This window comes from Amia ocellicauda, chromosome 1, assembly GCF_036373705.1.
Source record: "Amia ocellicauda isolate fAmiCal2 chromosome 1, fAmiCal2.hap1, whole genome shotgun sequence".
Classification (NCBI taxonomy): domain Eukaryota; kingdom Metazoa; phylum Chordata; class Actinopteri; order Amiiformes; family Amiidae; genus Amia; species Amia ocellicauda.
This window is the reverse complement of record NC_089850.1, coordinates 40,486,562-40,513,538: the sequence shown is the minus strand read 5'-3', so window position 1 is coordinate 40,513,538 and position 26,977 is coordinate 40,486,562. Positions and strand designations below refer to the sequence as shown.

General features: G+C 36.9%; 1 protein-coding gene across 1 annotated transcript in view; it reads right to left on the bottom strand.

Annotated features, from left to right (window-relative positions):
• The window catches only part of ift172 (intraflagellar transport 172), a 42,050-nt gene that overhangs the window by 6,238 nt on the left and 8,835 nt on the right, over positions 1–26,977 (bottom strand). Inside the window, exons 16-43 of the mRNA XM_066704848.1 lie at positions 26,709–26,876; positions 26,269–26,405; positions 25,772–25,879; positions 24,605–24,689; positions 23,712–23,804; positions 21,901–21,978; positions 21,384–21,632; positions 20,816–20,894; positions 20,186–20,306; positions 19,476–19,620; positions 18,639–18,728; positions 17,471–17,568; positions 15,863–15,998; positions 15,572–15,688; positions 12,122–12,264; positions 11,544–11,637; positions 11,110–11,174; positions 10,385–10,565; positions 10,016–10,125; positions 7,917–8,046; positions 7,347–7,445; positions 6,631–6,740; positions 4,443–4,506; positions 3,789–3,875; positions 2,672–2,788; positions 1,820–1,930; positions 1,435–1,554; positions 896–991 (exon numbers count right to left, since the gene is read on the bottom strand). Coding sequence (XP_066560945.1) covers positions 896–991; positions 1,435–1,554; positions 1,820–1,930; positions 2,672–2,788; positions 3,789–3,875; positions 4,443–4,506; positions 6,631–6,740; positions 7,347–7,445; positions 7,917–8,046; positions 10,016–10,125; positions 10,385–10,565; positions 11,110–11,174; positions 11,544–11,637; positions 12,122–12,264; positions 15,572–15,688; positions 15,863–15,998; positions 17,471–17,568; positions 18,639–18,728; positions 19,476–19,620; positions 20,186–20,306; positions 20,816–20,894; positions 21,384–21,632; positions 21,901–21,978; positions 23,712–23,804; positions 24,605–24,689; positions 25,772–25,879; positions 26,269–26,405; positions 26,709–26,876 — 3,231 coding nt within the window. The remainder of the gene's footprint in view (positions 1–895; positions 992–1,434; positions 1,555–1,819; positions 1,931–2,671; positions 2,789–3,788; positions 3,876–4,442; positions 4,507–6,630; positions 6,741–7,346; positions 7,446–7,916; positions 8,047–10,015; positions 10,126–10,384; positions 10,566–11,109; positions 11,175–11,543; positions 11,638–12,121; positions 12,265–15,571; positions 15,689–15,862; positions 15,999–17,470; positions 17,569–18,638; positions 18,729–19,475; positions 19,621–20,185; positions 20,307–20,815; positions 20,895–21,383; positions 21,633–21,900; positions 21,979–23,711; positions 23,805–24,604; positions 24,690–25,771; positions 25,880–26,268; positions 26,406–26,708; positions 26,877–26,977) is intronic.

The following is a 26,977-nucleotide window of genomic DNA, read 5'->3' as shown; positions in this document are numbered from 1 at the left end:
CATATTGTGTTCCGGTTTCTCGCCAAAAATGCATTAGATGCAACTGAAATAAATATAGAAAAGATCCACAAACCGATCATCGCCAGTTAGTGAAAAACAGCAAGATGTTGCACTTTGACACTGCGAGATCTGTGAAATTTGCTAAGCTCCATTTATCAAAGATAAGACATTTTCCTGGGTAATCCCTTCTTTGAAATTAATTAAATATTGGCATATTTAATGAAAATAAAACCCATTATTTTGCTCACTTCTCCAAGATAATTACTGAACAGAATAGTTTAGACTCTAAACTCTAAAGAATATAAATGCCTATCCAGAATAAAAAGGCCTTAAACCTTGAAAAAAATATCCTAGAACTTTGAAAATGCAATGATGTATTGATTGCCAAAGCAGATACGTGTTGAATGTTACCTTTATAAAACTAAAACTAAAATAAAATCTACTTATCCTTAGTAAGATATTTAAAATAAATAAAACCGTGTTTCAAGAGAATGCTTTTAAAATCTCATACAGTAATTAGGTAGATAAGACTAAACTATTAAAAGTTAATACAAAAGGTTTTACAGAACAGATCTTGAAGTGGTTTAAATAAAGCATGCAGATCTGATATTAATCAACAGATATTCACTAAGTAGATTTATATTTTCAGATTTACATTAACCTATTCCTTGCATATGGAGAAAACCACATTGAAGCAGATACAATATAGAGTATATGTTTTGTTACTAAACTAAATTTGTTGCCTTGCACCCTGAGTGAAAAAGACTGAGATAGATCTGACTATTTCCCAGGGTCCTGAAGAGTCTTCCTTTTCTAAACACATGAACCAGTGAAGCTAGAGAGCCTCTTTCTATTCACAGAATTGTTCCAGGTATTCCCACTGTAGCTCCCTTACCTTCGAAGCAAGGCCTGCCTCATAAAATGCCTTGTCTGCTGGAATAAGCTGTGTGTGACGCAGCAGAGAAATCGAAAGCTTTGCAGCTATTGTGTTCTGATAACAGGGGAAGAATAAAAAAAAAAAAAAATCAATACGTAGCCTCAGGAATTAAAAGAAAGACTTCATAGAAAAAGGTCACTCTCTGGGATGCCTCATTTCAGTTGTGTGTTTGTGTGCTCCCTCCTGCAAGCACGGATGCCAGCAGCAGACACCTTACTCGCCTTTTCAGGAAAACAGACATTGTGTCACTGCAGCAGACCAACTCTGAGGGCTTTCAGGGGTAAGAAATGGAACAGAGAAAATATCCTTTTTCCATAGAAAATATCAGGCATGCAGAAACAAGAATACACAAGAGACTAAATAGAAGATATATTCTGAGTCATCAAGATAGTCAAGCAAACCATGAATCTTCTGACACAAAGAGGCTGTAGGATTTAGCACAGTGACTGTTGCAGCTACAGATGCAGGGGTGAGAGAGGATCTTTACACACACATACCAGTTGGTCGACTCCCTTCGCTGCCGAGCGCGTTGCACAGTAGTGTGCGATCAGCAGCATGGTCTCAAACTCCTCGTGGGCTGGGGAGTTGGCCTCCGCAGACTTCACCATATTTTCACACTACACAGAAAACACAAACTTCCCTGAGCAACACACCTTCAGATGTGCATGTTAGCCTGAGTAACGACAGAGGAAAACGTGGACTCCCGTGACACACAGTGCCAGAGTGGGCGCTCCCATAAGCGCCTCCAGGAGCACAGGTCCAGGAGGGGACAGGGAGCTGAAGAGCTGGGGGAGTTGCTCTCACTCCTCTCTCGCTCACTCTGCCACTCAGAGCCCGACTGTTTCCATCTGCAATACTCCATCTGCCCTTGACTGTACTCACCAGAATGAACATCACGTCTCTCAGATCTGCCCACATGCGATATGCTTCTGCACTGTCTGTTCCCACCATGCTCAGCAAATCCAGGAACATTCGCTTGTAGATATTAAAATTCTGACCAGAGAAAAGAAAATAGACTATGAAATAGTGCTTCACATAAATTGTATTATTTGTTTTCTTTCATATGGTTTCTGTTCTCTACTGTTCTCCTGCATAGAGGGTTATTTGCCAAGCGATATAACTTCTCAAAAGAGTCCTCAAAGCTGAGCATGTGCTAGAGATGCGTATACATCTTTATTTATATTTAATATAGGGCTCACAGGGCTCTTACAAAATCAGGCTGCAATAGGATACTGTCAATATACAGTGTAGTAACAGCTGGTTATACAGCATACTAAGTATACAGTGTCTCACAGGGCAATGTGTTTCACCAATGTGTTTCAGAGCAGCGGTATGGCGCCAAACTACTTTCTCACAACCAGACTTGATGTTAATTTCACATGACTACATTTGCTGGAATAGTTAGACTATGTAGGAACCAATTCCAAAAGAACAAGAGAACCAGAGGAAACAAAAAAATTGAGACAACACATGTTATTTGCTCTTGTCAAGTGCCTTTTTGTCTGCTGTTGATTAATTACTCTTAAAAAGTGCATCCATTTTGAAACTATCTGTTAGGTATTCTTCTATAAACATAATTTGTTAAAGAAGGAGAACAATTTATTTAATGTGATTTACTGTACATTTGTTTTCAGACTGTATAGTATACATTTTAAAAAGCCAAGAAAGTGTACAACACTGCAAAACCAGGATTTGTTGTGTCTGAAGGAAGGCAGAACTGTATCAAGGACAAACCTGTGGGTTAGCTGGAACCCCATGCTGAACATACAGATTGAGGACCTTCACAGACTGCCCCTCTTTGATCAGGTGTGTGGCATACAGGGCAACGTATTTGTGAAGGACCTTGAAATTCTACAGAGGCAAAAACAAAAACGAAAGTACAATGAAGAAAAATAACAATGCTATACAATGCATAATTGTAGATTGACCTTAGAATAAGATAAGAATATAAAGTGAAGACTGGGATCAGGATCGATACCACCAAGAGTTTACTTATTTTAATTTCCTACCAGCTGGTGGTGTCGGTAGTACTTATGAAATAAGGTAAGTTAAATAAAGCTCCACTTGTATTGCAGGAGAATGACAGTAATAACTAAGAATGTCCAGACAAACTCCTTATTACTTACAATGAACTAGCTAACTATGCTACTTTGAAACAATTGGTAAATATCTTGCGCAAAGAACTGTAAATAAGACTTTCTTTTTTTTATCTCATCCTTCAACAGATATTGAGCTGATATGGTTTCTTAATTAAAACGTTGCTTGCGGGCAGTCTCCACTGTTGTAAACGATGTTATTATTTGATCGATTGAAAGCCGGAAAATCTCCACAAATCTATTATGTTTTTTGCGATGTAGGCAAGACAGAATCAGTGAACTAGATTTTGTTTAAGCCACATCTGAAAATTCCTTTTTCCCCTTTGGCGATCAATACTTAGATAGGGACTATAGATGGCTTAATGACTGCTGATAACAGTTTTAAGAACAAACCTTAAAAAATGTGAAGGATTTTTATTATAAAGTTTAATCTGTTTGGGATGCTGAAAGTCTGAGTGGCATGTACCATGGACATCCAAGACAAACATGCTGTTGAACTGATTTGAATCACTGCTTTGACTGATGGATCAAATGGAGGAGCAGGCCCAGGGTTGCCATGGTGTCATGAGCTAGGGCTGCGATTGGTTGAATGATGTAGCCCAGTATGTGGTCCACCGCTTGGAAATATGTCAACACAGCCCATATTTAAACTAAAGAACTCCAGACTACAGGACCCTACCTATGCTCCATGCACAGACTTTTATTGAGTTACAGAACATGTAAATTCAGAGAAGAACATATAACATAGTAGGTACCTGTTTAGCTGCTGTCTCAATGCATTTGTCCCACTGGCCTCTTTCAGCATACATGTCAAGAGCTGCCATTACATCAACACCAACAAGCTTGGATAAAAACGAGAAAAATGAGTTTAACAGAAGCCCACTACCAACATTCCCCTTGATATAAAAGACGTCAACAACATTAACCACAGTTCCATTTCCAATTATCATGGACAACTCTTAAAGAACCAACTTCCCAGAAGATAATTTAGTTTCATGTTTCCTGTTGTGGTTTTAGAATAACATCATGTTCCCGATCTTTTCTTTAGAACTCACAGTTAGTTATGCAATCAGTTGCCTGCTAGAAATTCTAAATATTTTTATTTTTCAAATTTCTCAGTTTTTAATGTGGAGGTATGCATTGTTCTGATGCAGTGCACTGTGCCTTCTGACTTGACTGTGAAGGTGAGAAAGAGACATTTAGCATTTAATTGCCAACTTAGCAGTGAGCAATACATTCCACAATAATGAGCAGGCATGGGTGTTAACAGCGAATCGAAAAATTATTGAGATTCAGTAGCAACACTGTAACATTCAGGACCTGATGCTCCCATTAATTAAACCTTTAAGCTGAAAACACCTTTCATAGAAACTCTTGTCCTTTACAGAAGATTAATCAATACTACTCACTGAGTCCACTTTGCCTTGGTTTTTCAAATGCTCTTTGTATCGCTGATCCACATAGTCCTCATACCTACAACAACACAAAACAATGGTTGGAAAAAGCTTCTGCTCAGAGGATTCTCATTACACCCGAGAAAGGGAAGATGGGAGGTGCTTCCTGTGTATCCTTTTAATCAGTTCAACCACTCCTCTGTCAAGAACCTCTCCGGCTACTCCAGGTGGTGTGGCTTTGGGCTTTTTTCAGTTCTTACCACAGCTTTTCAGTTGGATTGACAGCTGCCTATTCTAATGGCTAATCAAGAATTACAATTTTGTGCTCCACCATTTATTCATAGAGTATACAAGATCGTTGCCATGCTGGAAAATCCATTTGCGATAGAGGGTGCCAGGTTGGCTTAAACATACTGGTACCCTTCCCTAGATTCCAGATTCTAACAGGGCCAGCAGAACCTAAGCAAAACAGATCTGCCTCCATGCCTCACAATTTAAACATGATATTCTTCTCAATATACATTTTGTAAAAAAAAATTGTTTCATCCCACCCCAAAATAAGTCAATGATTAATTCAGGTGCTTTCTAGCTAATTGAGGCCTCTTCTTTTTATGACATACACTAGTGATATATTTGATGCACATAATGAATTAATTATTGTAAAATATGTTTTAACTGTATGCTTTTTAATATAAACATCTGGTCTTATTGTTACCTGCTATTGTAATAATAAGTAAAGACTGAAAGATTGATTTACATGACTTCCCAGCTGGAAAATGAATTCCCTTGTCAACCTGGTGACCTGTGCTTTCAGTCTGTCTTGAAAAGCAAAGCCTGGTACAATGGTACAAAGGAGAAAAGTGAGTTTTTCTCAGGAACACATATAAGAGTCTTCTAAACCTGTACTTAAAGTTAAAATGGGTTAATTATATTAATTGTTTTGTCAAGTTTGTTTGTGCTTAATTTAATACAAAATAATTAATTTATTAAATCAAATAATGATTTACTTCTCATTTATCTGCCTCCTCAGTGTTCTTGGCACCCTGCCGGTTTCACCCTACCACATATGTTCACAGATGATCTGATGTCTATTTAGTGTGTGAGAGGGCCCTTTGTATATCTTCATTAAAAATACATATAGTTTGTTGTGTTTCCTAACAGTTCCTTTAATGCAGAGGCAGATTCGTTTGAAAAAGGGAGATTTTTGACACTCTTCCCTAATTAAAAACAAGACTCCTTCACAAAAGTAGCCTCCTAATTTTCCAGAGGTGCAAACTGCGACACAACCAGTCTATTTCCATTGTGGGAGAGACTGCGTGATTCTCTCTCTCTCAGCCGAAGTGAGGAGAGAGATCTCGCCCACTCAGCTCTGATGTGATAATGCAGAGAAAGAAGATAGCAGCTTATTAGCCAGAAAATCACAGCAAAAACACTTCTGTGCTACCATCTAGAATGAAAAAAATGTTTTTAAAAAAGTTCCAATAGTTTGTAAAATGTAAAACATATCAATCAAGATATGAAACATTTTTTAAATGATATATTTAGATAATTGTGAAATACATTTTAGGAATGCAAAAAAAATAATATTCTGTGCCTTATTGAAATTCCACCCGGAGTGGAAAACACAACCGACATTTAAAGGTGTAGCAGCCCTTGCGGACAGTGATAAATGTAGCAGGGAGGAAAATATGGAGAGAGTGTCCCCTGCTGGGCAGTATTATGAAGACAAAAGCAAAGCAGGAACATTAGTCTTGTCAATGGGGCCAACCCTTTATAAAAGCAGTCACTTGCCGTGCCATTGTTTCAGTACCTCTACTTCTTGCACCTTGCCCCTTAGCCAATATCTGCATACTCACAGAGAAACTGAACCCAATATTCACAGAATAGTACATGTAAGTCATGAAGACGAGTTAGCATTTCTGAACAAAATGGACATGATATTTATTCTCTAAATGAATACAGAGCGATGAAAAGGATTGTATACACCATTAAAATATACATTGAAAAAAACATTTATCATTTAAATCATAGAAAAAACAAAACACTGGTCAAATGTATTTTAAAAATGGCTTTTATCATCATTAGCAAAACAGATGGAAATTGTGCAAATAAAAGAAGTCTAATGGAAAAGGAGTCCCATTTGTTGTTATGAGTATCCTTGCAAATTTGGGAAAACGCAAGTTTGGAAATGAAAGGGGCCTACCTGGGATCAAGCTCCTTGGCCACTCTCTTGGCTTTGTTCCATTCTTCTCCTTCTATAAATGAATCTATTGCCTCTTTAATGAGGTCCAGGTTAAGGTAAAGCTCAGCAGCCTGAAAAACAGCATTTTTTTTTCAATTTCAACTGGAACTGTAGATCTTTAAGGACAGCAATGAATGGGACTCTAAGTGATGTGTTTTGTGTCCATGCCATTCCCTCCATTTAAAGCACTTGATAAGAGAAAACAAAAGACAAATACCCCACTGCATCTCGTTAATAGGCTTGAACAAGGCACCCTTCACATGTCAGACACCTGGGCCTGATTTATTTCCCCCTTCTTCTCCTGTTCACAACTGTGAAATCTGACAATAACAGTTTCCTGATATTTTCCTCTTGAATGGAAATATTTACATATATGTAAATATTTGTCCTGCTTTTTCCATCATTATACAAGACTGCTTTAAGTAAATGAAATCCCTGTTAACTTCATAAACAGTCCTATTTTGTTCTGATCATTTAGTATAGCAATGTCATAATATAATTATTTTCAAAAGCCTAAAAATTAAATGGTGTAATACAACAATTTTCTCCCATTAGTGCAGTGTTACAAAAATAGGTAAATTGTGCAAGTTTATATAGAAGACTAAACTTTAACTGACAGTTCTGACTGTCCATTTCAGAAGCCTCAGAGCTGAGTAATATATGTGAAGCTCACGCACCGCACTGTATTTTCGGATCTGAATGAGTCGGGGTCCAACCACACGAATCACATCCATTGCTTTCTCCTGATTAAAGAACTTAATAGCCAGTTCAGCAGCCTGGAAAGGGAATGAGAATACCAGAAGAAATACTGATTCAGAAGAGAATAGAAGAGATTTTCATTGTACTGAAAAAAATCTTGCCACAAAAATGTAGACTTTACCTACAATGTAAAGCTGCATCATGAGGTGATCAACATGATAACAATGGAAGCTGGACTGGGTTTCACTAACAATACAGCATACAGCAGTGCACCGCTTATTTGGTCCAGAGGAAGCCTCCCAGTATTGATCCAGTTTCTGGGGTTCATAATTCACCTTTTCTTTGTTTTTTAACCATACTATGTCACTGATAACAGGAAGGTACCGAATAGAGTGAAATCGCTTATTCTGAATACTGATTAATTATAAAAAGTATGAAATACTTTTACCATGTTCTTGCTTAATTGTATTATACGAAAGCTCTGCCTTATTGTTTTAAGTGCTAGCAATGTTAAAAGTTGTATGAAAAATGAAGAGTTTCAGTTTTACCTTCATCCAGCATTTCTCTGAGAGGGCGGTGTTGCTGGGGTCTTTGACTCTGAGATAGCACTCCACTGCCCTGACATACTCCGCGGACTGCTCCCATTCACGGGCCTGCTCCACCAGACCCTCCAAGCCTCTGTGCACACAAGTACACATGGTCAGGTAAGATGCATGAAGGACTGTTTCACATTAGACATACAGTTCAAACATGAATAATACTTTCCTGTTGTACTAAAAGACATAAAAAACATTATCGCTTTTGTTGTGGTCATTGTTATTATTACTATGAATAATCATAATAATACAATCAAACATCAGTCAGAGCAAGAATAACACCAAACATGAAAAACATTTCCACTAAATTAGTCAAGTATCACTCAATGAGTGAATCTGACAATGAAAATCAAGTATTGCAAATTCTGATATCGACATCTGATATTTGCTTCAGTGGAGTTACACTACAAAGTTAAAAGTATTATTTCTACACTTTCAGCACGAAGAGTATTTTGTAACTTATGAAAAAGCCAAGGAATGAAAAATGTGCGCTTAGCTTCCTTTGAGGGAACACAGGAAACAGCAACACTTTGATCAGAAGTGATGACTAACATGCTGGAAATACAATCACCTAACAAGAAAGATGGGTGCCGTTATGGCAAAATTGTGACCATACTGTCATTAACAAACATGTACACGGTGTAGATTCCATGACTAACCGAGTTAAAGACCAAGATGCAGTGTTGCTGAAGGAAACACAAAATACTTCTGCATCTGAATGGTACCATTCCCAGTGTTAATCACTCTCCTTCAGTTTAAGTCCATACATCAACATGGATGATTCATTATTTGGGAATCTATTAATTTTGCAATAGTTAGCATGCTAATGAATAAAAACAGCAACAGGGAATCAAGTGGAATGCAAAAGAAACTGGCATGCAACAGTAAACAGGATAATGCAAATGCAATTAACTATTCCTTTCAGAAGTTTGATGGTAGAGTTTAATTTTGCAGCTGCTTAAGATGTCCCAGGCAGCTCTTAGATGTCTGGGGAAGACTGAGAAGGAAATTAAGTATAGATCAGCTGAACTCAATTATATATATATAGTTGTACTGTTTCCAAAGATAAAAACAGACAGAAAAATACTATTCTGGTGAGTTCCAACAAAAGAAAAAATATTTCAAACAAGATTTATTACTTCACACAAAGAGAGGCATCGTTTTTATTCATGGCCTGAAAAGAGACACTTGTAAATCGTAACAAGCGGAAACATCCACCACAAGGATGACACAATTGACAAGGACTGATGATGAAGATGATATAGATTAACAAAATATTCAATTACATTCTATTGTAACTATTGTATAAATTAAGCTAAATTAATCTAGTTTTATATAAAAAATCTGACTCTCTGAATATGCAAAGTTTCTGCTGTACTTTATATAACAATACAATACAGAAGATATCTTATAGTTTTACATGTCAAAGAGAATAACATATTCATTGCTCTACTTATTAAGCACTGTGCCAAAGAGCCTGCCCTGCTGCACTACAAGGGATGTAACCTTGCAATTGTAATTATAAAGTTACACAAAGAGTAAATATTGTAGGCTACATGTGGCAAAGAGTTCAGGCTCCCAATTGTACAAGTTGATGATGTACAAGCACATGAATAAACTTCTGAGTAAGTACTAAAGACTATGCAAAACGATTTTTATTTTTGAAAGACCTTTTGATGTTTTCCCACAAGTCATTAAAAACTGGAAGGTTTCCTGTAGGGACTGACTCATTGAGTGCCTCTTCTTTAATGATGTTCTCATTATGGATTTAATTTAGGATGAAAGCAGCCATGTTTTAATAAAGGATCTGTAAAATGTGCATACATTACCTACTGCCACAGCTTAATGGTGAAAGGTTCGCATGTGCTCAAACTAACCATTTTTCTGCATCAGTCAGACTGTGTATACAGTGTAATTGCTTTTACACATTTTAGAAACAATATAAATTGTGAGCTTTGCTTGAAACAAATTTCTAAATAAAACCCCTTTAGTTTGTTTGTTTTTTTAATCACAAGATGAAGAAAAATCTCTAGCTAGTTTTGATTTCTCACCTCGATCCCTTTTTAACAGCCTCCTTCTCATATTCCTCTTGGAGGATTCCCAGTTTATTAGGAACATACTCTTTGCAAATCCGCATAGCGTCACTCCACAGCTCTGCATCCTGTAACGGGTATTGAAGAAAATAAAAAACATTGCTAGAAGCAGAATTATTTTTCCAAATACCTGAATAACCCAGATTTGTGTACGTCTTTCTGACAGATAACAAGACATCCCCTACCTTTCATCCTCTAGAACACTTTGATGTACATTAATGAAAAACAATGCCTGGGATGTGATTAAGGCATTCAGCAGGCAAATTTAAAAGTGTGACTTTTCTTCACAAACACTGGACTTTGTGAGAAAGTGAGGTGTACTCTTACTTTGTAGTACTTGATGGCGAGTTCAGGTTTCTGAGCTCGGAGAAGAAATGCCTCTGCTTTTTGATATTCTTTCTGATCAAAGGCACACTTGGCCTGTCCCACCAGCACGTCTGCCACACTGTCAGGGTCATGAGCCTCTGCCACCCTCTGGGCACCATTCCAGTCCTGGTTGTGGACATACCTTCACAAAACACACCAAGTCCCCAACAAGAGTCTTAACACATTCTCTGCAGCCTTTCCACTTCATTGTAAAAACATAGATGAACTCTCTTAAAAAATATATAAGCTTAGTATATATATAAACTTAGATAAGTCTTCAGACTTTTCCATTCTACAAAGCTTGTTTGATTGATAGACTGATTCAATAATTAATCTTAAATTAAAAAATATTTGCACATGAATGTGGAAGAGAAATTGATAATTTGTTCTAGATTTGATCAAACTACTCTTTTTAGCAATCTCCCTCATTATATGTGTGTATATAAACATGTAAATGTATGTATATACACACACATACATACATATGACACAACATTAAATAATAAATCGACAAGGTTAAAGGCTCTGTGAATATGAAAGCGGTCAGATTCTGTGTTCTAGAATGTCATTCAATACTTAAACAAGTAGTAGTAAGGAAGTACTGATTTATAGTTAAGCACAACCTTAATTTATTTTTTCATACAAATGTATTTCTATATTATTTTTAATCCGTGACAAATACTTACATCAGCACAGCTTCTTTTGGTTTTCCCGCTTTGATAAACTCGGTCTCAGCCTCTGCAAATTTGCCCTTCATGAATAAGACAAAAACAGTTAAGGATTTAATGACAAAATTATGTAAGGGAATGAATACAATAACTATCTGCTTTGGAGGCTGATTATATTAATTAGAGTAAGATAGTGTTTTGGGGCACAATCTGCTTGCATTTAAAACAAATTAAGTAAATATATAACAATTTCACAAAACTTTACAAAGTAATTACAAAATAATACATAAATTATGATGTTCAATATAGCTGAAATAACTATTTAATTTATTATTGACAAAAGTAAGATTGAGATAATATGTAACTAGAATAATCAATTTCCTCCTGAACTCCATTGAGACAATGCAGTACTCCCCGCCAGTTTATCCCACCAGTGTTGGGATACCTCATACCTCATCCTCAAGGAACATGGCACTCTTCAGATGGATGTCAGGGATCTTGTGCTTCATTGCCAGTCGTGCCAGCTCAAAGGCAAAGTCAAAGGAGCTGCAATAAAAGGGCTTTTCAAACATCTCCATCAAGTTCCTCTGTGAATATTGCCACTCTATATCTGTCACTTAAGGCCGCTGAAAAAACACTATACAGTCACAATCTATTGATCATGGTTAGTTTATGTTAAACACAGCTGACATCTTCTAAAGTTTTCATCAATTTCATTGCTTTATTAGTTGGATATTCTGTTATCTGTGTTTAGTGTGAATTGTTTTTAAGTTTACAAGTATATTTTTCATACTAAATCATTACTCCAAGAAAAATAGCTAGAAAACTGCTATTTTTTTTTTTCAGGAAGGAAAGTGTAACCCAAATAGCACTTTATCCCATCTTGCAGTTATCAGCTTTAAATCCTGCCACACCAAGAAAACTTTGTGAACTGAAAAGCAGCCGCAAAATACTGTGTGCTGGTGGTGTTAAATTATTCTGTTTTTCTCATTACAAGAAGCCAAAAAAAGATCAGCTTATATAAGCTCACCAGTTCTCTGCTGCAAAGTCAATGGCCATCTCCAGCAGCCCAAACTTGTTCAGCAGCTTCACGGCAGCCTCTCCTCCCAGACTCTTTGCCCACAGGTATGCCACCTGCTTGTGGGCATTTGCTCCCCCATGGGCTTTTGCCACCTGCCAAACATTAGGAACAGCCTGAACAGAAGGGCTGATAAATATGCCATCACTGTTTTGCTGGTTCCTCTTATGGCACTCTGCAACTTTCTAGGATGTGGTGGGGGTGGGAGGCATGTTTTTGTGTATGCATGGATGTTGACAAAGAAATTAATATACAGTATAATTTCACTATATCAAACCCGTTTTTAAAGGATAACATGATTTAAACTATTTTAACAAAAACAATACCACAGAGTTTTTTTCAAACATTGGAAAATAGGTATTCTTATTAAGGCTGATTTCTGCATCTGCGTCTCTGCGTACATGTGCGGGCGTCATATGCAGACAGTCGCATAGCTGTCTGCCAACATACTTGCACGTAAGTTTGACGCGTCCATAGCAATCTACAGAAAACGAAACCCATTTTCTATGGTGCACCTACGATTGAATGGATGTAAATTAACACATACTGTTATGTCATGTTACAGAAACTACACACACACATACACACACAAATACAAATGGCATCCTGTATGTGCAGATCTATATTGTCTTGCTATAGTTGGCTAGAGACTTAACACTAGAGCATACATACACACATCTCTGCGTATGTGAATTTCTCCTGCATATCCGTTCCTATATTTTACTAAATATTTGAATTAAATACATATATAACGTTTCAGCTGTTAAACTCATCAAAATGAATAAGTTATAAATACGTTCTTCTCCAACCGCCAGACCCGCAGTTTATGTGATAGGTAATAGCCCACTGAATATAAGAAATATAGCTGACAAATATGGGCTTTGTAATCAAATTAGTAATTGTGAAAGATGTATAATCATGTTGATTGGTGAAACACTATTTTCTACACATCATATATTATCATCATTATTTACTGCATTAGATTTGCACTGGATATAGCTCTCATCTGATCGGCTCAGCAAGTTTCTAACTTTCCTGTGGAATTCAATCCTGATCACATTGCAAACCTGGGTCTCTGGATCAATGCCTTGATCAGTCACTGTTTGATCATGAATGCTAATTGTTCATTCAGTCCACAGAAAGAGAAGTACATTTTACTTTTCGTCCAAAATTGCCAAGCACGAAATACGTGGGATAAAATGTGAATTATGTTCATGAAATGTGAATTATATTAACGAAATGTGCAGTTTGAGGGACATTATGTGGACAAATGCGTTTTGTGAATGAGGAGATGCATTTTAAATACTTTCGTATGTCACCACATCGTTTCTCTGCTCTGCTGCAGTGCCTACACACACACACATTGTACACCGGTCGGTCGCCCCAGCACTGAGCGCTTGACCGAGGCTCTGAGAATATTGCTGCTCAGCCAATCAGCGCTGGCCTGACGCGCAGGACGCAAAGATGCGCTGTTGAGATTGCAGAGCAGTGCGCGTTGCCTCCTCTGCGGGCCACACTTACCCAGAAACCCCTACTCTGCATCGCTACGCAGAGATGCATACGCGTACCTATGCAGAAGTATAAATTGTCCTTTAGGTGTAGACCTCCTGTTAACCCTTAAGAAAATGACTTCTAATGTTTTTAACAGCTTGATTTGCATGAGACTGGTTAAATACATTTTATAATTTGTATTGGGATTTTTTCCCTCACAGCTAGTGAGAGTTAAAATTGTGAGTATCAAACAATTAAGTACAAGTCTTTGGCATCTCTTGGGATGCTGATATTTTTATAACATATTATTGTTGTCTGTTCTACAGAATATGGCTGAAGTTCTCCATTCTGTGTATAAAATACGAAATTCATTCCAACAATCTGTTTTGGAAGCATTTTCTATTGCCTTTTCATGGTCTCAAGTGTAATTAGCCTGTTTCTTTAATAGAGAAAGAAAATAACAAATAAACCGAAGTTAGAATGCATAGTTTTCAGAACAGAATGTTGATCTGAGAATTTTCCAATTACCACACTCTTTGGACTTGATTGCTGAAAATTTCTAGTTTTTCAGTATTCAATTGTTCCAGTCTTAACTTACACAGAATCTTCTTAGCAGTTTTTTCTTTTTGTTTTACTGGCCAATTCAGGTAGTAATGCTTTGTCATTTTTAGATCTATTGACAAATCAACAAAACAGATAAGTGCATGAGCGTGTGGGGAGCCAGAGCCTAAGCACTAATCCCAGACTAGGCATTTGGTGGCATTATGTTGCTGATTGTTCCTTCAACAGACCATCTTCTAGTTAAGATGTTCAATACTCAACGTGATTTTGTATTTAAAACTATAAATGAAACACACTTTCATTTTGAAATGCCTGTTCCTTGCTAAACTTTCATTTAACTCATTCCAATCTGAGATGTACTAATCAGATGGCGAGAACTTGTGTGTAAACCCTTCTTGGAATAGAAGGGTTAAGAGAAGCTAAATAAACCATACTGAAAACGTCCTGGGAAAGTATCTTCTCCCTTATCAGACACATATTGGTAGCAGTTACCTTTACCACTGCCAATGAGGCACAGTTTCTCTTCTTGAGACCTTCAACAAATCCTGAAAACTACTGTAACCGTGACAGCGCTTGAAGTCTAAAATGCAGGCGAGAACACAATGTCGCCTCAGTGACATACAACTGCCTCAGCTGTTAAGACAAAGCTGTACAGGTAAATAGCAAAGTTGCTCTACTGCATCAGACACAAATAAGATCAATCCTGCTGGAATCAGGATCAGCTCCTAGCTCAAACCATCTCTAATCATACATTGCCATAAATGAAGGTGTCTCATCTAAGACACGTTTTCATTTTCCTCACACATACCTTTATACCAAGCTGGAGAGAGGTTAAGAGGCCACTGTAACCAGGAGACAATCGAGTGAAACAGCTTCTTCATATTTCTTTACTGCTCTCATGATAAAAAAGCAACCTGACATTTCTACTTATTTTCAAATGTAAAAACTTAACATCTTGTTTTGTTTAGATACTAAGGGTTTCATGTAAACTAGACGAGACCTTTGTATGTTTTATTTTTTGCAAAAATATAACAATTGAAAATGATATATATATATATATATATATATATATACTGTATATTTACAAGACTTTGTGCTTTATTAGATGAGTTCTGTTCTAAACATTCACTGAATTAAATATATGCATAAGTTGTATATTAACTAGAGGTTCTTTACCTTAAATTAGTCTTAATGCAAATTATTTATATATTGTTAGTTTAATTATATGAGACAGTATTTTACTGTTGTATTGGTATGTCCTAGTCTTTTTAACACATTTTGACAAGACAGTTGCAGTGCAGCATCTGCTAAAACTCAATAGATTGATGAGAAAGTGGAATTCAGACATACCCTGTAGGCCTCATCCCACATGTCATTGACTCTGTACATGTTGACCGCAGTTTTCCACTCCTTGGCCTCCAGGAAGTGATATTCTGCCTCCTGAAACCTGGATTCTGCTTCCAGCTCCTAGAAGATACCAAATGTTCAGGCACAGAAAAGAAAACATCCCAACCCCACAGATCACATCAAAGATAAACTGGAGCAGAAACTCAGAGCACGAGTACAATGCACAAATATTACAAGATGTTTAGTACTGTAGCTCATAAAGTATTCGGGCTAAATGACATGGAGGTCTGCCACCTTAGCTAGATGCAGATGGGTCTCTGTCAACAGGTCCTTGTGATATCTGGCAACCAATCGAATCATATCATCATACATCTTGTTTTTCTTGTACATTGTTATGGCCAGATCTGGTTCATCGATGGTTGAAAAGAGTCTGTGAAAGAACAGGACAGCTATCATGGAGTATTCAATCATATCTGGGATTTCAAAGACATCTCAATGTAGATATACATCTAAAATCAAATAACCATTGTTTGGGGTTTGATTTTCAAATTAAAAGTGGTTGTGTAAAATATATTATATATATACACACACAGCTCTGGGAAAAATGAAGAGACCACTGCAAAATGATCAGTATCTCTTTTTTTACTATTTATAGGTATGTGTTTGGGTAAAATGAAAAATGTATTCTATAAACTACTGACACAATTTCTCCCAAATTCCAAATAAAAATATGAATGGAATACATACATGTACATGTACATGTAGAGATGGTGATTTAAGAAATTTGCTGTGGCCTCTTAATTTTTACATTTATATAATTTTTTACATATATATATATATATATATACATACACACATACATACATACATACATACATATACACACACACACACAAGAAAATATCTGTCAAAATGTAATATATGGGTTTAACACATTTCAGACATTACAAAAAATATATTTAAATCATTACAAACAAAAATGTAGTGTGGTCCTGTGTCAAGCAATAATAATTTGATCACAAAAATCAATCTGAAAACATTCACATAATGTGGGTTTCCTTTTAGTACATGACTTCTGCATTCAGGGAATGCAACTATATCATCTCATATGGTTCAGATTCACCAATTCTCTGCAACTGTTTGTTCTATTAAATTGTAACTTTAAAACACTGCAAGGGGAGTCTACAAGCATAATTAATCTTTAATGTTGAATTCAATACCACTGCCCCCGCAGATCTTTTCTCTTGAAGGCATTTGCCATTGCTGTGAACACTTTATAACAGATGGAAAAAGTTCCTTGAAACTTTATTTGCCTCTGAAGACCGCAGGAACCTGGCATCACCAGATATTGTCACTGTTACAATCATTAGCAAATGTAACTTTTATCTCTTTTGTCATACAGTTGATCTAACCTGCTATGTTATCTATTATTTTAGTATTGTATCATTGGGATTGTATCTGTTCGTATCTTTTGAACTTCTGTTTGTGTCTGATCTATTTGAATGAATGGAGCTCTACTGGCCAAATATCTTAAAAGGGTTATTTCATAGCGGAAAATAAACTCTTACTATATAAATGCAATATACCTTCACAGGAGGACAAGCAGATTCAGTTTTAGAGAAAATCTGAGCTTAAGGGGCTGTGGTACTGACTATTTTGTCCTGATTGATTTGTTACCTCATTTATGTACTGAAAAAAGTAGTTGAAGGGTCTAAATAACACAATAAAGAAATCTTGTTGATCATGAATAGTTTTTGCAACAGGGCTTGCACTTGACCCCTGTATTTTGTATAGGTCATGACTAAAACTTGATCAATACGGCATTCAAGAAAAGAAAAATAACTACAAAAATATTATTTCTGTCAGTCTAATTAAACAACAAGATCTATTTTCTGAATTTACCTCTCAGCTTCTTTGTATTTCCCCTGCTTTTCCAGCTCCTGAGCCCGGCTGATGTACAGAGCAGACACATCCTCCTGACTCATGCACTTCACAGCTAACTGTAAGGGTTACAATTAAAGGCTGTGATGCAAGGGGAGATGAATGCATTACAGAATAAAGGAATTAAATCAAATTAATTAGGAAATATCAATTGATATCAAATAACCCTTTAAAACCTTGTGTGACTTATATAGCCCAGAGGCCTAAGAAAAACTACATATTAGCTCTCCGATTGAGTCTAAGGGCAAAAATTAATTAGGTCTACTTAGTCTTTCTGCAGCATAAGCAGTTGCAATTCAATTACTGTAGGGGAGCTTTAGAACAATTTAAACATAAAACCTGGCCTTGGAATCCGTGCTGCTGCTCTGCAGTATTGTGTAAACATTGTATTAAATCAATAAGTTATATTCCCCATTATAAACCCAAACAACAGACTGATTCCAACCCTTGTCAACACCAAAATGTCAAGATAGGCCTATACAGATCTAGTGTATAATTCACATAAATTACTCAAAATAATATGCTATAATCAATCTAAATATAACCAAAATAATCCATTCCAACCTTCTTCTGTATCTAAGCTTAGCATGGTGAAATTTCCCAATATCAGATTTCACAATTATTTCTTACATATTCTGTTTTTCTTAAGTATCCAAATCTTCATTTTATCCAGTTATGGGAGTTAATTAGCCTCAAAGCAAAATAATTTTCAGAAGCCTCATTATGAACCATGATACTACACTGCAGTGCTGAAAGGAGAAATATATCACTATAAATGATTGTATTATATCAATAGGTAAACTTACCCATTTTAGGCCTGAACCCCAACCCTAGCCAACATTATAATTAAAGCCAATTTTTTCTGGGGATTGTAACCCTAACCCTAGCACAAATCAAAATTGTATCCTAATTTCACCAAAGTTCATTTTAGTGGAAACTGTAACTAACATTTAGCTTGATTTAAGAGTACTGATTTGAATTATTTATTGTAAGTCTGTTTCTATTTCAATTTAAATAAAATTTTCACTGCTTGTCCCATTCGTCTCACTCCCAACGTGTCATTCCAAGAACATATTGCTAGCAAAGTCATTTCCAGTTTATCGATTCAAAGCAGAGGAAAATAAGGTACCTTGTGAGCTTGTTCCCACTGTCCGGCTTGAGTGTACATATCTATGGCATCTTTAATGTGGTCGCCTTTAACATAGAAGCGCTCAGCAACCTGCGATTACATAAACAAACTAAACAATTAGAAAATGGGCACATGCCACATTAATTCATAATTCAGTTTTTGTAAGTGAAAAGTAACATATGCTATATTTTAATGTAATGTGTTCATTAACATTCAACTGGCCATCTCACACTGCCAAGGGACTTACAGTTTCAGACTTAAAACATCTGCCAGCAGATCACTGTGAGAATCCTTTAAAATAACCACATGCGTATGATAGCAAGGTATTGTGCGAGCGAGAACCATTAACCCTACTGGCTGTTGTACCAGTCTGTTTAGTCACCAGGCAAGGGACCTGTGAGTCAAACTAATAAAGTGGCACAGTAAGAAGAAAGAAAACGACAAAGCTACACAATCAGACATATCCTGTGTGAGGCACGGCTCTTTCGAGTGGCCGTGTCAAACGTTTAAAAAGGTGTTTAACATTGACAGTAAGATCGTTTTTGGTTTTTTTTGGTTTCTCTTCCCTCAATAAGATAAGATCACCTTATTTTTTCCAAAAGCCCAGATGAGATATACTTGTCAAGAATACAAAAAGGACCCTATTGCTGGAAAACTTTTACAATTTCAACAGAAACAGAACTACTAGTACATGCAAGAGAAAAAGTGAAGAAATGTATCAGATTTTCATTAAAGAAAAGAATGGTGAACAGTGGAAGTCCATTTCATGTGGTTATATAAATAAAAGTTCATTATTTGTATTATGATTATTGAAACTGCCATGTGCATCATGCTTACCTCATACTCTTGTACAGAAGCATAGTGCTGAGCTATTTTCAAGTAGTACTTCCCTGCAGACCTATCATCCTGCAGTTCTAGGATATGGACAGCTTTCTTCCACTGGCGTGCCCCTATTGCAGCCTCAATGGCTTTTGAAGAGCAGCTTGGAGAAAGAAACACATGTGACATGAATGACAGTTGTTGACAGAAACCTGGAGAAATAATAGTTCCCAAAAGAGTAATGACTATTAACATCACTAGTCATTAGAATCCTACATAAATCTGGCAGGGAGTATTACCTTCCTAACTCTAAAAAGGGTCAGTGGGCTGTGCGAGCCTAAGGAGGGTATTTTGACCCTGAGAGTTCAGAGATTTGCTAGCATGCTTCCCCTTGTTGTTGGATTAGTTAGGATCTGCAGCACTCAATTATCAACACCACTAGGTTAAATATCTTTGGACAGAAGCTTCATGCCAGTAGAGCTCTGTTCTGCTGCATTTAGGCAAAGAAAATACACTGCACTATTGTCAGAAAACTGCCCTAGGGTGAAAAGCACTGCGTATTATAATGGACACTACCTGAATTCCATTAGAGAAGAACTTAGCATTAGTTTAACACTATGACAAGGGTCCTCTCTCTCTTTCTCGCTGCCTCTCACTTTTCAGCAGAAAGCTTTTGTCACCATAATAACAGTTTGCTTTTCCAGTGAAGCACACACAGATATTCTCACCCTGCCTCAATGTAGTGGTTAATAGCAGCATCCAATTGCTTCTGCTGGACCAGGTAATCTCCCCAGGCCTCTTCCAGCTTCACAACGTCAGCAGGGAAAGCAAAGCGGGCCAGTTCTACAGCTTAAAAACACAGCAGCAATCACACTGAATGCCTGCCGTCTCAAGCAACGTGCACCACTGTGAGACTTCTTGTGTATGATGGAGAAAAACTCTTGAGATCTCTTAAGATCTGATCAGTCTCTTCAATGACTGGGAACTCTTTGATATAAGCAGGTGCATTGCTAACATTTGTGATAAAAGAAAGACTACAAGAAATTCAGCTACCATGTGACTGTCACTCTGTGGGCAATCGTCAAAACCCAAAACAATTTAAGGACATTAAAGAAAACAAATTGCCCAAAAATTGAAAAATGTATTGTGTTTATTTTATAGTATTTTGTGTATAAAAGTAAAGAGACAAACAATATTGTGTACAAAGCAGACAACAGCTATTTTTATCTCTGGAAAACATTAGATTTCTATGGGGCATAAGCTTCAGAAAGTTTATATAAAGTTTAATTCTGTTTTCAAACACCTGAACGTGAACACCAGTAGAAATCTTCCTTCATTCAAGATGAGCCTGTGCTTACCTTTCCTGAAAGCAAATTCCTTGCGGTAACAGTCAAGAGCTCGCTGGTAATTCCTGTTTTTTTCAAAGAGGTCTCCAGCCTACAGTTTAAGAGGAAATCAGTGAGACCATCAATCTACGGCAGGAGTTACAGCAGAAAATATACCAAAACCTTTCATAAGAGCTTTGTGATTTGGCCTTGAGTGCTACATTTTTCACAGATGTATTTATAGACTACATTACAGACTGAGTCTGAACAAACTGATTTAGACTTTTAAGTAAGTAAGCATTTGCCTTTCAAAAGCTGCTAAGTTCCATCTTTTTAAAGAGTAATTTAATTTTGTACTCAAAACTGTTTCCCTGACTACAATATATTGTGGATGCATAAAATACTTTATCTACTTAATTCAAAATACTTGTATTTGATTTATATTAAAAATAGTTGATTTAAAATGCATAAAGCATTTAATAAGAGTTCTATGCAAAAAATGTTGTGAAAATCAGATATCCTTAAAAAAGTGTGTGGAAAAAACGGAGCAGCAGCAATATTTAAATTAGTCTGGTAGACATTACAGTATCTGCTTGCTCACCCTTTCGTAGAACTCCCCTTTGATCAGTGCAGAGGCAATCCTGTTGACGGTTTCACTGTTAGCAATGAGTTCTTCGCGGCTCATTACCAAGCGGGCGGCCTTTGCAGGGAGACCGGCCTTCAGGTAAAGGTTAATGGCCCCTTGGAAGTCTCCCTCGCCCTCCTTCACCTCACCAGCCTTTTCGTCCTGGTTGGTTTCCATGAGCCACTGGTAGTAACACCGTCTAAGGTTGTCCAACTCAGGATGGCCCTAAAAGGAGAGCATGAAGTGATACTGTCATTAGTAAAATAACAGAACTGCACCAATGGCAAAGGGACCACTGTAAAAAACAGCATCAAGGATTCCAAAATAGGAATCAGCGCAACAGCCCCTGTGTTACATTACAGTCCTACTAACTTATATAAATATGCATAATAACCAACATAAAAACAAGAAAACTCATAGCAACATGTCTGAGGCTGATTTAGCTTAAGTATGTATGTGTTTTTGTAAAGAAAAAAGAGATGCAGTCTGTTACCTTGGCTTCTGCAACTGTGATGCAATCATCCCACATGTGAAGCTCCTGATACATTTCCATAACTTCATCAATGGCATTCTTCAACAGGAAGAAGTTTAAAAAAAAAAAAAAGTGTTTGAGATATTAACATTATTTTAAATGCTATTGTTTCATTTTTAATTGACATCACCAGCTTTTATAAGCTCATAATTAGGGCTGTCAGCTGATTAAAAAAAATGGATCGGTTAATCAATGGCCATTAGTTGATGAATCGTGCACTCATTAAAATAAGTGTAATGGTCTTTAAGTGGTTCTGATACACAGTAAAACTTTAATAAATACTAGGCATTGATATTACAGTAGCCTATAACAATGCTTAACGCAATGGTAACAAAAATAAAATAGAAATGTATATTATTTAAAAAAAAAACACTAAATCATAGAGTGAGAGTTTATCAACAGTGCGTGACAGTGGGGGCGCACAGATTATTTATCACCACCCAATGCGTGAGATTTTAGTGACAATGATTCAGAGTTTTAGATGGGGTCTCAATGCTTCAGAGTTATGTTAAATAAAAAATATAATTATAATGCAAAAACAAATACCGTTTAGCCGCAACATGGCAGAGGATTCTCCATCCCCTATCTCTACAGCAAACGGTGTTTGCTCACAAATGATACTATAAACTGCGCACACTGTCCTTTTAAGAAAAGCATTTCTTTCAAATGAAACAGAAAACCTTTACTTTGTCTTCAATATTTCCTTCTGAATCCAAAGCTAGACTGTAGTTTTCCTGTTAGCGGCTGTAACCCCGCAGTCTGAGCGCAGATACTGTACTGTAGCTCTTGTGATGTGATCTCTTGCGTGATTCACCTTTTCATTTAACACTAGAAGCGCAGGGCTGGTCAGTTTGACCGATTTTATTTGAATTACTCTGTGTTCATGAATACACTGTGCAGACCCGTTCTTGACTTTTCCTAAATATATGTATTAAAAATGTCTACGGCGTTCTAGCTGCATAAACTTAAATCAAGTTCAAGTCTCGATCTCTACCTCACAGTCTTTCATGTGCTTGAAACACATTTTATAGCATTACAAGTGTCTACAAATGTAGTCAGATTGAGCGGACAATTACGCCGCAAATAAACACGTGTCTCATTGTACTGACTGTGCAGTGACGCGTTTTAATAAAGGGTTTTGATGTTATTTATACCAATCATTTAAATGTTTTATGTTAATATTTCCATTTAAATATGTGTGCTCATTTTATTCGATCATTTGCCATCCATTATACCACAGCATTTAAAGAGCTATTGGTGCTTCTAGTGTTAACCTTATAATCGCCAGTCATTAATATAATGAAGAAGAAAAAAATCTGCTCGATTAAATTGAGAAAATATTGATCGTCAATCAATTCATTAGTTGATTAATAGACCTGATTCATCGAAGCAGCCCTAATAATAATATCATTTGAAATTTGTCTGGACAATTTTATTTTGAGAATGGACACTGGTTTCATATTTGTTTCATCAGTTGGCTGTTGTTTTGATCACAACTATATTAGTAATTTATGAATTGTAACAGCACACAGCAGTTGTTTCTCAGACAGGCCACTTATTTGTAATTCAAAACCTAGACATTTTAAACAGGAAAACACTGAAGGTGATGCACTCTTTTTTTCAAATACTGGCATCTACATGGAATCTGTTTTTGGTTTTGTTACCTAAATGATAGTATAGGGAACGTTGCCTATTAAATGTAGCCTACAGTGAAACAAACAACTATTAGGCTAAACTTACATTCTAGTTGTCACTAAATATGAAGAATTTACCTGTTCTAAATAGAACATTTCTGCAAGTTTGTAATTTTTTTCCAGCATGGCAAGGCGAGCTTTCACTTGGTAATACTCTGTGCCATCACCACCCTGAAATAAAGAGGGAAGAAATCTTCATGATCCCTAAACAGGAATAAGAATACAAAATACCACCTGATCTTAAAATCAAATGAAGCATATTAATTTGTTAAAATGGTAGAATAAGGTAACATTGCACCTTTAAATACAGTAACATTCATTGCACCTTTTGAAGTCTGAATTTCTCTTTCAATGACACATCCTAAAACAAAGTAAAATAGGCATTTAAACTAATTTAGCCAAAGCTTCCAAAGCCAGAAACTAAGGCTAGGGTTTTGAATGAATTAAATAACCTTCAATTCTACCAACCCAGCTGCTGACATGTCCACTACACAGTTAATAGACTTTGCAAAGAGCAGGTGGAAAGTAGGGAAAACAAAAAAGGAATGGCTTATACAGACCTGACAGTTTTGCTTTGAATTGGTATATTTTAGTTGGCTGTATCAAATTTTAAACAACATAAAATGACTGGCACAGTGTCAAATAGTGCAGCTGTCTGCAGGCAGTCTGCTATGCCCATCAGTGGCATGCCCCGGCCTGGTCCAGGTGCCACTTCTTCTCCCCGAAAGGAAGAGTCTACAGCCTTCTGTGCCTGCGACTCCAGCCCCGAGCCAGCGCACCCAGTGCCCACAATTATAAGAATCTCACTGAAGGGTCAGGCACAACAGTGGGATCGCTGCCAGGAAGTATCACTAGAGAACTGTCTGAAACATACGTTACACACACACACACACACACGCGATAATCACTCATGCGTTTAACTCATTACTTTTCCATAAACCAACAAATTAAAGAAAGAAAAAACTACATACGTATTCTTTTTCTGCTTTGTCTGCAATATTGTTGGTCTCGTTCAGAAATCGAGCTTTACATACATCCCCCAGGGCAGCAAAACATCTGAAACCATAACATGGTCATAACAGTGCATTAGGGAAGAAACCTTCTTTTATAATTTTACATCAAACTAAAATATATCAAAAGCAACAGGAAACCAGTATAAATTAAAGCCATGTTTCTGTAAGATTCTCAACTTCTGCTACTGACAGACTATTCCAGCAAAATGAGCATTGAAAAAGGGTATTCCATAGCAGAAAGAAAACTTCTTCAAAAGAGACAGAGAAGCTACATGCAAAGCCAACATTTCTGAAATATACAGATCAGATATATATCAGAGTGAGTTTTATAGGTGTCCTGTTGGGAGCTTCATATTCAACATGTTTAATTTAAAGACCTAGTGATATATTTCACCACCAGTTGTGTACTACTACTAATAGAAAATTACATAGAACCACAATTTTATATACCAAAAAATATAATTTCCGGATTATTACTACTATTCTACATTTAGAGTTAACCTTTATCTGTTAATTACAGTAAATATAAAATGTACAAAAGCATTTAATTCTCATTACTACACACTTACTCAACCTGAATGAATGTGGCTGAGAAAATCTTAAGAGTTTGGAAAACAGTAAAATTATCCGTTAACAAAAAGTACTCCATGTTCAAAGCAAATTATTCCAAATTAATCTAAGACTGCCCCAAGCCATACATCACATCAGAAAAGCATAATTTATTTTGGCTAAAGATCATTAAAATAATGATGATGCTCTGAAACAGGGGTAGAACTTTTGTAATTTCTCAGCTGAGTGCTTGTCAAATATATTTTTCTTCCTTTTTAAAGTGAATGTAGTTTAGCCTAATTAAGTAATTTTTTCTATTGGTATTTATAAAGCAATTGAGATGCACAACGAAAGCTGAAACTCATTACAAGGGCAATTACAGATTGACATATAAATAAATGCAGTGGAATACAAAAAATTGAGGGGTTTGCAAATGTATGCTCATAAACAACAGAGGTAAATTGCAACTACCCATTGTGCACTACCCCATGCAATCAACCGAGTGTTATACAATAGTGAACTAAGAGGTCCGAGTGCGGTGGCTGCCCACTGGGTGTCTGGGGACAGTGCGCTGACCTCTCTGCAATGTGCAGCTGTTTGGCTTCCAGCGAGAGTTTGCTCAGAGTCTTCCACATGGCCTCTGTTTCAGTTGACATCTCCAGCGTCTCTAGGAAAGCAGTCGCTCTAAAAGGGGAGCGGGGGTACAGTCACCCTCACATATATTATTAAGAAGGGAAAACAAACTGCTATGAGCCTGCCATGGAATATAAGACCCAGACTCATTCATCACTATGAGATGCAATATTTCAAGTCCTACATACATGACCAAATACACTCATTAAGATGTTATTTCTGCGCAGTTACCCCAAGTCAGCAGCTTTAATTCCCACCTGGGGAGAAAAAAGGTGGGTGGAGTCTGAAGCATATTGTCCTATCAATACGTAGACTCAGGCCCCATCTTTGGTGTCCAAATCAAACATGTATAAAATAATATCCCATGGGAATGTTGCTTTCTCAAGTAAAGACGTATACATCAACAACTGCTGTCCTGTGCACATGTGAAGGTGTCCTACCTGCAATAGTCTCCATCATCAATGGCTGTACCGAACTCAATGAGCCCCTCGTCCAGAGTGTAGGACACAGTGTTCACACCCTCCGTCACAATTACTTCTGTTTTCCCATTGCTCCTCTCTAGGTCCACTATATCACCCTACGAAGAGACAAAAACGAGACAAGCCTCAGATCACGAGCCTGCAGTTTGATTTCTCTCCAGACTTCTCCCGGTACAGTCTACCTATGTTTTGCTGTAACTCACAAAGAATATCTCCATTGGTTTTAGAATACAAAAGCATGACACATAAAGCAAATAAGATGGCACACAAAGGAAAATCCAAATGTGAACCACACATACACTGCTACAGTCACACATGGAATGCAAACATGGAGATCATTATCAGATACAAAACAGAGGGTGCAGAGGTGAGCAGACTGTGTACGTGCTGTATCTCCTCACCTTCAGGGGGAACATGGTGACTCTCTCTGGGCTGTCGATATTGTACCAGACACAGAGGTTGCCTCTGTTCTGTGCGACAACTACATCACTGCCGGGCACCCACTGCACATAGGAGCAAAAGCTCAACACTGTGGTCTTGACGCTGTTTTCAATGTCATACAAATGCAGCTGGGGAAAAAGAGAAGACTGGATGAGATATTACATTTTTATAAAAAGGCAATATTCACATTGTTTTTGTTTTTAAAGGCTCCCCTAGTTTGGGATGTAAT